This window comes from Diachasma alloeum, unplaced genomic scaffold, assembly GCF_001412515.2.
Source record: "Diachasma alloeum isolate Michigan unplaced genomic scaffold, Dall2.0 Dall_scaffold_00307, whole genome shotgun sequence".
Lineage (NCBI taxonomy): Eukaryota > Metazoa > Arthropoda > Insecta > Hymenoptera > Braconidae > Diachasma > Diachasma alloeum.
The window spans coordinates 558,738-570,735 of NW_021680446.1; the positions used below are offsets into that span (position 1 = coordinate 558,738).

The 11,998-nt window shown below is 36.9% G+C and overlaps 1 protein-coding gene across 1 annotated transcript; it reads right to left on the minus strand.

Moving 5' to 3' along the window:
• Positions 1–751: 751 nt before the first annotated feature.
• On the minus strand, positions 752–11,998 carry LOC107039721 (diuretic hormone receptor). The gene is made up of 9 exons (XM_029126209.1): positions 11,725–11,998; positions 4,676–4,862; positions 3,411–3,504; positions 3,249–3,342; positions 1,906–1,986; positions 1,762–1,835; positions 1,386–1,691; positions 1,060–1,211; positions 752–962 (listed from the first exon to the last, which is right to left on the minus strand). The coding sequence occupies exons 1-9, from the start codon at positions 11,996–11,998 to the stop codon at positions 821–823; spliced, it is 1,404 nt and encodes a 467-aa protein (XP_028982042.1). The 3' UTR covers positions 752–820.

Genomic DNA, 11,998 nt, shown 5'->3' on the forward strand with positions numbered 1-11,998 from the left:
CTATATCAATATAGGTATATTAGAAAAATTCTGAATTTCGGACCGTTTCGTCGTTCTTTATAATCACGATATGATTGAATTGTTATGTACAAGCAAAATCCCTAACACCCAAATTTATTTCGAAAAAAAAATGGAGAATTTTCTAGAATTCCGATAGATGGCGCTATCGTCGATAAGGAACCCTAAGGACTTTTTCTTTAAATTGCCCCCCCCCCCATAATGAAAACAGACGTATCCATGTCAAAAATTGAACTTGTATCGAATTGCGCCCTCCCCAGCGATTATTATATATATTTTTCATCACTTGTGCGTAAAGTGAAAATCCCACTTTTCACACATTGTAATGAAAACATCGTTCGATACTCATGTGAAAAGTGTTTTTTGGCTCATGATAGCACGAGCCAAAGTCGAGTGATAAACCTCCCACGAGCCAAAAACACTTTTCCGCACTTGTATCTAAATATACTATATCAATATAGGTATATTAGAAAAATTCTGAATTTCGGGCCGTTTCGTCGTTCTTTATAATCACGATATGATTGAATTGTTATGTACAACCAAAATCCCTAACACCCAAATTTATTTCGAAAAAAAATGGAGAATTTTCTAGAATTCCGATAGATGGCGCCACCATCGATAAGGAACCCTAAGGACTTTTTCCTTAAATTGCCCCCCCCCCCCATAAGGAAAACAGACGTATCCACGTCAAAAATTGAACTTGTGTCCCAACGAATATTTCAAGGACCCAAAATTCCTCATTCTGTATTAGACCAATTTTCTTCACGTTGAATTGCGCCCTTTCCAGCGATTCACTCTTTTCCTATTCATTAAGAGCCACGGGGATGACCCTCGATCGATCTAGAAGAGCTGTCGTTGGATTGTTGACACCTAGCAGAGTCGTTGTCGTTGTTTCACTCACAGTTGATTCCCTCTTGCGATATGGGTTTGCTGGTTGCCAGAGCCTGGAATTTTTGCCGATAGACTAGTCATTGACACAGTGATGATATTCGTTTGTCGGAATATTTTATCGCGGGATTAAATGATGTGGAACTATTTTACCTCATGCTCTCGGTTCGAGATCGGGGCGACCAGTTTTTGTACTTTCGGTTGGTACCGATACTTCTGGCTGTATTCCAACGGGAGAAATGATGGCGCACTGTATTCTGGACTTCTGAGTTCAAGAAGCAGTAGAATAATGCCACTGATAGGCCCTGGAAAGTCATTTTTTTCAGTTCTGGTTTAGTTATGAATTGTTGATATTTTGAGGATTCTAAGGATTGAATCTCTGAGTCTCACACGCAGCGTGACACGATTTTTCATTTTCGGGGTAAAACCAATAGCTTCCTATCGGGAAGTGAATAACAAAAATTAACGATTGAACATACTTGAGAAGATAGGAGCACAGCTCGTGCGTACGCAAATACATGTGCCATTGGGCCCTCAGTTGGCCCAGTCAGCACAAGTATGTACGTGACCCCCAGCAATGGTATCAAAACAAGAAGGGCCTTGCTCGCCTTGCGATACTGCTGTGTCTCCACTGATGTTGCTGATCTCAGTTTTGTGATCAACACCCACATGATCATGAAGAGAAAAACAACATTGATTCCCAGGACAATGATAGCGGGCACCTGGTACAGCAGGTCGAAGGCATTATTCACCATCCACGGACAGTGTCTGTACAACGCGACATTCTGAAATGATAGTGTTGTACACGAGAATTCAAACAGAAAGTAAACATAATCTGGAATAGGGGAAAATTACTTGAATACTCTGATCCACGTTAATCGTCAATGATTTAGCTATTCCCCATACCACAACCACCAGCAAAGGAACACCTGTTGATGCAAAACCATATTTTCAGTCGTTAGTATTGAGACTTTTTCTCTGGAGAAATTTTCAGCTCACCCCATCCTATAACAAGGCACATTCGCAGCTTTATGTTGTCACCAGTGAAGGTTTTCACTACCAGCAGGTATAAATAAAGTCCTGTATCGAGGTCAAGGGATCAGGTTAATTGGAGAGTGTTAATTTAATCATGAGATGGGGCTAGCACTTTTGATCGATATCAGAGATGTTCAACTGTTATGCCCCAGATTTGGTCAATTGCGTTATTGTTGAATGTGTGGACATACAGCATTGTCGGCGTGACACTTGCCAGTGTAACTGGATTGTGCTGACCAAGTGGTGAAATATAAACAATCAATGTATTATTTAAGAGACGGCTGGGTCTGCACGGATCAGACCTGAATTGGACTCCGATGTGTACAAAAGTCGTAAACTCTTTGTAATCAGGCAGATGACTCAGGAATTATAATCAAGTAATAAATTCCATGCATCGACCCGTAAACTTGTCCCATCGGCCGGGGTCAATGCGTGGTATCGACCCTTTTCGTCAACAGTAAAAATCATTTTCTCGAATTCTAAGAGACATATTGACATTTGGAAAAGATCTGGAAAGGCAATGGAATTCTCTGCAGTGAACTATTTTATTTTATTTTTTTTCAATGCATTTATAATATTTTTTTCTATGAACAAAAGTTGTAGATGAAAATTTTACATCCAACCGATTCAATCATATTAAATCATCTCGTTTATCGACGAAATTTCCCCCATAAATTTTGAAATTTTTACTGAAAATACTTCAATGATCCTTCCTTCGAATGGCAGCAGTTAAATTTCGATTTGTTGAATAATTTGTTTGTTATAAATAAATTTAGCACGTTCGAAGATCTCGGCAACCAATTGTCGGTAAACATTGAAATTGGTGTCAAAAATTAGGAAATTCTCTAGGAGTTTATTTCAAAGTTCAATACATTTTTTTCGTTCGACTGTTTTCAAGTTATCGTTCATTGAATAACGGAGTTGACGCGCCGTAAGTCTTCCCGGCCGTTGGGACAGGCCGCGTTATATGGACCCGTACGTGAGGGGTTAAATGCCGATAAACCATTGGTGGGATTTATCTCTTCAAGCCTAGACCCTACTATAATTATAACTACCCCCACGCTGGGTTCAACACAACCACGACAAATACTTCTGCTCGTTACTTTTACCAATAATTCGCGAGCTATTGTGGGCGAGTGTAACTTCAACAAATGTTTTCTCATCCCTCTGCAGTCATCTCTGTCTTACCAACTGCATCAGCCCCATCCCATCGTGATCAAACAAAATGGAAACAAACAAAATTTGATCAACTCTGTTGTGTAATTCCTCATATTATTAAGTGAGAGGGGATTGAAATAATTCATTACCCTCCACGAACATCCAGAAGAAATTCGTCAGGTGGAAGTAATGAAGTAGAGCGAAGAATACGACGCAGGTGGGAATGTCCGTTTGCATTGAGACCTGATGAAGAAAGAATAGTTTGTGATTTTGAAACTGGATTGTCTGGAACGTGGATTTTCGTTACGCACCTGCATGACTGTCGTCAGTATCCACATGAGGTCGGCAAGCATGTACGTAAACATGAGATTCGTGTGGATGCTATTCCTCAAGCATTTCAATTCTCTAGAAGAAAAATAGAAGAAGGGATTGAATAAAATATCTTGAGTGGAGGGTAGACTCAATGTGAAGAGTCGCGACCGATTTCCTATCGATTGCACTCCAAACATGTGCATTTTACCCAGCGGTGGGTGGAGGGCAAAATCAGTGTGTCATTCATGTTTCGGGTTTTTTAGTTTTTAATCACAATTTTGAAGAGGCCGAGGCCGAGGATGTCTTCATGTGGGTCTCACCCGTCGGACGGGTCGCACCAACAACTTCCCGATATTATTATTCCTCCCATTTTGACTAAAAGAATCCTTTTCAACTCTCAATACTCTGTCTATTTGTTCGTGAGAAAAATCCTTGTCTTCATTATAATCGTTCTATATGTGATTTTCATGAGATTAAGAAAGTGTTCGTTGCTTTTTTGTCATTTTGAAATTTTCTTTCCGGTAAAACTCAAAAACCAATAAACAGATATCAGCCAAAATCTAAACCGCTCTAAGTTGAATGAAAACCTATCGATTGAAAAAAAAAAAGTCAAATCGGACAATTCGTTCACGAGAAATCGTTAACCAAAATTTTGACCACGTACATACCTAGGAACACACACACACAGACAGACATTTTGTTTAAAATTATCTAGGAACATCGAAAAGGCCTTGAAACATGGAGATTTGATGAAAAATCGATTTTTGATTTTCGGGGCCATTACAATAACTTCCCTGCCGGGAAGTTAAAAGCGTTTTAGGAAATTTTCACCGAAATCTCTAGGAAGTTACCAGCAACGGAGACATTGGAATTCTCGGTTTTTTTTCGTATATGAAAAAAACGAGATGTTTCTAATATCTGAAAAATATTTTTTTGAGACAAGTAATTTGTAACGAGATTTTCGTATTGAGACAAGTAATTTTTCATCAATTGTTAAATTCTCCCAGGCAATCAACTCACGTCGCCCGAGAAAGGTCTCATGCTTTAAAATATTCTTGTACTTATTGATTTTGTCGAAAATGAACTCAATCAAACGCGTGGAGGAATCGTCAATCTTAAAGTATTTATTGGTTTCGTGATTTTTTTGTTATGCAGTTGCAATATTTCTATTCAATTCGATTCTTTCAAGTAAATATGGTCTGCATATTAGAAAATTTTTCTCTCAGTGTATTTTTATGGTTTTTATTTTGTTCTAAGGACTCACTTGAAGTGTAAAAATATTGCGACAGCCACGATGAGGGTCGACAATGACAGTGTGTAACCAACGAAGTACAGGGTCGTTGTTATTTCCACTCCGGACTCGATAATATTCATTTTCAGCTCCTGGCATTGTGAGTAGTTTGTGTACCTGTCCCAAGTGCCATTTGGCCAACACCATCTGCTTGCATTCTCTGGGGAAAAGAGTCAGAACGAGGTTTTAATTGACTTCACTTGTTGTTAGAATGTCGTCATCGTGGAAGCTAAAAATTAAAAAAAAAAAAAAAAAGAAAAAAAAACTTGACGACTTTGATTAGGAAAGATGAACCGTCTCTGTGAAATTCAATTATTCTCCGGACAGTTGGGGAGATTTAAGGATGTTTATCCAAAATCTCAAGTACTTGAAAAAATTGATTTTTTTTTTAAACTGAGAGATGAAGATATTCCCTTCACTTTGATAGAAATGAAATAGACAAAATGCACCAAATGAATTCGCTAACGTGCGCTTATGTGGGATAGAATCATTCAAATATTTCCTCATTTTGTCCGGATACCCCAGATTTTTCTCTGGCCATTGGATTCAGTATGATTTTACACATTACCTTCTATTTTTATTTTTATTTTTAGAGTTTTCTAGTAGGTGAATTATCAATTTGAACGTAAATTTCATAAGAGCCCGTGTATAAGGAAAAATTAGTTTATTCATTTCTGCCGAGACTATTGCGATTAATTTTTTTTAACGTTAGAAAAGTTCATTTTATGTTTTGCTGTCAGCCGAAAAAATAACAGAATTTTCCTTGACCATGAAAAAAAAAACACATTTACCGATAATTTACCGACACTGGCTAAACATCCTTAAATGTCCAGGAATTTTTCTCGTCCGTTCTGGCGGCATTTTTTCTCCTTTCGGGCTTTGATTGTGTGACAAATGCTGCCGTTTTAATGCTCGAAAGATCCGAAGTTGAATAATAAACAGGGGACATTGAGGGGAAATTCAAGTCCTATTCATCTTTTTATTTTTCTACCTCCTCTTTACAAAGAGCTATAAGTTTTTCACCTGCGGCAGGCAATTTGCCGAGCTACGATCGCTTCCAGTCAACTCCTACATCATCATTCAAGATATCCCGAGAGATAATGTCGTTAATTCAACACTCATCAATCAACGGACAGGATATTAACAAAATTTCTAATCAACTAATTTTCGAATTTAATTTCAATCTCGTGGGTCTGATATTCATCGGGTGCTGTTTATTCGGGCTCGAGGCACGAAGAAAATAATATCGAAATTCCCGTGAGACGGTAATTGAAAGTTTGAGCGACAGCTTCGCGATTGAATTTCTCTCGCTTCCATATTTGTTGACAATTTTTTTTTCCTCGGTTACTGAATGAAAATGGGGGAGATTGTGTCATGGCAAACAATTGAAGGAGAAGAATTGCAAAAAATGTATATTTTTATAGAATATTTACCCTTCAAAAAAGCCAGAAATAATGAGTTGTGTATTTTTTTAAATTCAATTTGATAGTGAAGTGGTAAACGGAAATATGTCGACTTATATCCCAGTTGAGTTTTTGAGAAATATTTCCAAATCTAAGGGAGGTAGCGAAATTTTCGTAATTACATTTGTTGTAGCACTCAATTGGCTCCACAAAAAAGGTTATAACAAACATTTTGCTAGCTCCGTTAGATTCCGAGATAATCATTGAAAACTGGTCAATAGTCAAAATTGACTCATCTCCTTTTACCACTTCGCTACTGAATTGAATTCATTAATTTATTTCAATCAATTTATCAATTAATTTATTTTAATTGGAAATTTTTGTCATTTGCCGTCAGATTCTCCGATAATGTCCGTCAATAACGTCTTTCCCATTTCTAATTTAGCTCTGTCTGGTGACATTTTCTGGTCAGTGGTGAGATGAGAATTCTATTTTCTCCGCTTTCAATTATTTTCTCTGGTTTCTAGTAATTAAAATTAACAGTATGGGGGCTCGAGGGAGTGCACTATCGCATTCACCACAGACAGAAACGGTGAGAGAAGTGTAATCCTCCTATCGTAAAAAGGAGAAAAGAAATCGATCTCGAAACATCTCGAAAATCTCGAATAAGCGTAAGCGTAAGACTGAAACCGAAGCGCCACTACGTGAGGAGATGAGAAGGCGGCCGATCTCGTGGAAAAAGTGAAAACAGAAAAAAAAATTTTTTTCACCGGGGGCCAAAGTGTCAGATCTTAGATTTTTTCAGGGGGAAAGTCGGCCAAAGGGTCACAAGGGCCAAAGTGACAGATCTTGGATTTTTCCAGGGGGAAAGTCGACTTTCGCCAAAATCGAATTTTTTAGCCGGGTGAACGTTAATTCCAACTATTTAAGCGATGGGCTGTTCAGAACTCTCAAAAATATGTGGAAAAAGTGTAAACTGAGAAAGTTTTTTTTTTACGATTTTCAAAGGGTCAGATTTTCCGTTTTTCCAGGGGGAAAGTCGACTTTCGCCAAAATCGAATTTTTTAGCCGGGTGAACGTTGATTCCAACTATTTAAGCGATGGGCTGTTCAGAACTCTCAAAAATATGTGGAAAAAGTGTAAACTGAGAAAGTTTTTTTTTTACGATTTTCAAAGGGTCAGATTTTCCGTTTTTCCAGAGGGAAAGTGTTTCAGTAGAGGAAATAATCTAGTTGTAATTGAGTGTTTTCCTTGATATAGTGCTCCGTGATTGAATACATCTCGACCATTAGGATTGATTAGTCTCCCCACTGGGGGGAAATCTCGGGGTCTCTCGCTGAAAGTAAACGCTGTTAACTCATTTCATTGTACCCCCTAAACGAGTTACACCCGCGCTCTTCGTTTCCCCCCGTGACATAAAATTGAGAGAAAATTTTACGTTGAATTTTTGGCTTCATCGAGTCTCACGCTCTCTCCCTCTTCCATTTGCCGTTTGTTGTTGATAATTTTTCGGCCTCCGCTGGGGAGGGCACAAACTACTCGCTTGGATAATTAATTATGTTAGAGGGACTAAATCGCTCAGTAGTCGGGCTAGTTAATGGCAATTACGTAGCTTCGTGCTGTTAACGTTACACTTGGGTACAAACGCGTGCGTCGGGGAGTGAATCTTGAGGAAAGTATCAAACGCGGACGAAACGGAAGTGGAAAAATCGAATGGGCAATTGAATATTATTAAAGTTTCCAAGTTTTATTGTTGCAAGTGATGCCTGATCGATGCAATGTGCGTTCAACCATAATTCACAAACTATAATGTAGGATTTATGACAGTAACTTTATTAAAGAATATAACAGTTTATTTGAATAAATAATAACAAATAAACAATCTGTTAGTTTTCTTAAAGAATGTGACAGTTTATTTTAAAAAAAAATATTTTAATACATTGACAACGCAAAACCCACGCTCTTCGTACTACGACTCTTCTCGAAATTTGTCGATCTACTGACTCATTCGCACTCATACTCATCCTTAAGGGGTAACGGAAGCGGTCGCAAAAGTTGATTTTTTTTTTATTTCATTTTTCTCCGATTCTATCCAATATGAATGGCTGAAATTTTCACCAAGTATTGAGGGGAGGTTGAGGAAGGGTTTAACGGGTTCCATTGACTATTTATTGGCAAGAAAAAATTGCAGAATTTTTTTTATTGGCAAAAAAAATTCTGCAATTTTTTTTGACGAATATCTGGCCAGTTTTTGACGAATATCTGGGAATCTAAAAGAGATAGAAAAATTTTTGTCACGACCTTTTTTGTAGAGCCAACTGAGGGTTATAAAAAAGGTAATGAGCAAAATTTTGCTATCTCTCTTAGATTCCGAAATATTTGTCAAAAAATGGCCAAAAGTCAAAATCGACTTAAACCGGTTTACCGCTTTGCTACTGAACTATTATTGGCAAAAAAAAATCTGCAAATTGTTTAGCCGATAAACACGACAATTATTTGCAAAAAAAATTTCTGCAATTTTTTTTGCCAATACAAAATTTTCTGAAAAAAACCGATAAATGTTAAGAACGACAGCCCCACATGAATATCATTTATCACCTCTAATAATCGACAAGTGAAGGAATTTTAAGTGTTTTCGTCTGTGAGCGATGTTCCATCTAAGTATAAAAAAAGTCCTAAAGTCTGACCTTCGACTTGATTGTAAAGACAAAAGTACCGGGGAATAAATCCCTTAACGAGTTTATCCTTCTAGGGCACATCCCTAGCGTCTTATCGGGCGATATTGTGACTGTTATGACCTCCATCAACGGTCTATTTTTATCGCAACGGACCCTCTGTTGAATCGTAATGTCTCACCAGCGGTTCTTCGATATTACTTGGTGTAATGATCGGCAATTAATGTCATTAATTGATGGGAAGATGTCAATCGAGTTTACGACCTTTGAAATCAATATTTATCATTGAACATGCTCAAGCACATTCAGTGGAAAAATTTATTCAGATAAAAAATAAGACTGAATATTTCAATGAAATACATTTGACATTTAATTAAGCACAACTGCGGGGCAGAATCCCAGGATATTGACCACATACTATGGCAACGTCCCCTTCTGAATCCGCAGAGATTAAAACTAACAGCCAAACTGAGATCTGAAATACTTTTCTCCGTATTGGACTTTCCAGTTCATGGTGGCAACCGACTTCGAAGCTCTCACAGCGATAGACAAATTCTTCGCAAAATGTAAGCTCCGCATATAAAAGGCGGAAATGTGCCTTTAATAAAAATCCAATGTAACGTTTTTTGAAGCCAATCTATTCCGCCTAACGTGTTCTTTCTTTAGCGTTATACTATCATATAATATATTATAATGTATTATATATAATGTACTTCTATTTACTAAAGATGAAAGAAACGTGAAGTTGTTTTATATCGAGATATCTCGAAACTGCCTGACCGCTAATCCTTAATTCTGATTGGTCAATATGTGACACGAAGTTATTCACAAAAAAAACACGTGGCATTTTCAAATTCTTCAGTGGTAATTTTTTTTTTCACGTCATATATATATATATTTTACATGTATATATATATCATGNACATCTGTATCTCGGTTCTACCAATTCCTGAGGGACGTGAGGTAGAAAATACGGGCGCGCTCTAATCTAGTTAAAAGAACAGTGTATGATCAATTTAAAAAATGAGTATAACAAAGTGCATCAACTGTTTTTTACCTTCGGAGAATAATTTAGATTTTTCATAATAAATTAAATGNTTCAATCATTAGTCGAATTCTCTTTGATTCATTATCAATATTTATAAGGTATTCATGAGAAAATGAAATTCAATAAATTCCATTTCTTCATTTCAACAAATGAATAGATCAGCGCGCGCGAGAGTGCGCGCATAGATCTTGTATTAATACCATAATATATGTAGTATAAATATTATATTATATTATATATACATACTAAACTAAATAGAAAAAAGAATTAAATTTCAGTATTCTAAATTGCCGAATTTTCACCACTTTTTTTAAAAACAAATAATTCACAATCGTGCCTCAACTCATGATGATTTTGTTTTGGTTTTTCAACTACAAAGAATAATTTGGATTTTTCATAATAAATAAAATCCCTGTTCGACCGAAGCTTAATATTGCCACTTCATCACGAATGATCTCAAATTTGAATTGAAAATGATAATGTATACCTGATACTCATTCCCTTGATAATTGAAAAACCGAAAAAACCCGTTGGTTCTTCGAGAGTTTGGCAAATTTTCTGTCTTCAAAATTTCTTATCTCAAAATCGCAATTGTGTTTTTTCACTCGATTCGTGTGTGAACGTGGATAATCCAAATACCAATGATTCTTATGGAGTGAATATACTTTGGAAGAGCCTAATGTACTTCAACATAATCTCTACCACAATCATATTAACTTTTAATATCAGTGGAAATCCATCGAGAACATCTGTATCTCGGTTCTACCAATTCCTGAGGGACGTGAGGTAGAAAATACGGGCGCGCTCTAATCTAGTTAAAAGAACAGTGTATGATCAATTTAAAAAATGAGTATAACAAAGTGCATCAACTGTTTTTTACCTTCGGAGAATAATTTAGATTTTTCATAATAAATAAAATCCCTGTTCGACCGAAGCTTAATATTGCCACTTCATCACGAATGATCTCAAATTTGAATTGAAAATGATAATGTATACCTGATACTCATTCCCTTGGTAATTGAAAAACCGAAAAAACCCGTTGGTTCTTCGAGAGTTTGGCAAATTTTCTGTCTTCAAAATTTCTTATCTCAAAATCGCAATTGTGTTTTTTCACTCGATTCGTGTGTGAACGTGGATAATCCAAATACCAATGATTCTTATGGAGTGAATATACTTTGGAAGAGCCTAATGTACTTCAACATAATCTCTACCACAATCATATTAACTTTTAATATCAGTGGAAATCCATCGAAAACATCTGTATCTCGGTTCTACCAATTCCTGAGGGACGTGAGGTAGAAAATACGGGCGCGCTCTAATCTAGTTAAAAGAACAGTGTATGATCAATTTAAAAAATGAGTATAACAAAGTGCATCAACTGTTTTTTACCTTCGGAGAATAATTTAGATTTTTCATAATAAATAAAATCCCTGTTCGACCGAAGCTTAATATTGCCACTTCATCACGAATGATCTCAAATTTGAATTGAAAATGATAATGTATACCTGATACTCATTCCCTTGGTAATTGAAAAACCGAAAAAACCCGTTGGTTCTTCGAGAGTTTGGCAAATTTTCTGTCTTCAAAATTTCTTATCTCCAAATCGCAATTGTGTTTTTTCACTCGATTCGTGTGTGAACGTGGATAATCCAAATACCAATGATTCTTATGGAGTGAATATACTTTGGAAGACCCTAATGGACTTCAACATAATCTCTACCACAATCATATTAACTTTTAATATCAGTGGAAATCCATCGAGAACATCTGTATCTCGGTTCTAGCAATTGCTGAGGGACGTGAGGTAGAGAATATGCGCGCGGTCTAATCTAGTATTATAAAAGAACAGTGTATGATCAATTTAAAAAATGGGTACAACAAAGTGCATCAACTCACGTGAACTGTCGTACTGAATGCCGTGAAGTTCCTCAAAGCACGATTGTTTCACCAAAGTCCCCGAGGCTGAGGCAGGCCAGCAGAGCAAAGAGTCCCAGTCAAACTCGCAGACGTTCTCACTCACCCCTTCGTCAAGTTGATGAAAGTGTTTAGCTTGAAAGCACTCGAAGGCCTTCATCAGGAGTGAGTCGTTCAGTTCGTTAATGTGATTCAATGTGTTGAAAATGTAGTTCTCGTCGAGTTCATCACTTTGATTCGCCGAATTTCCCGCCAT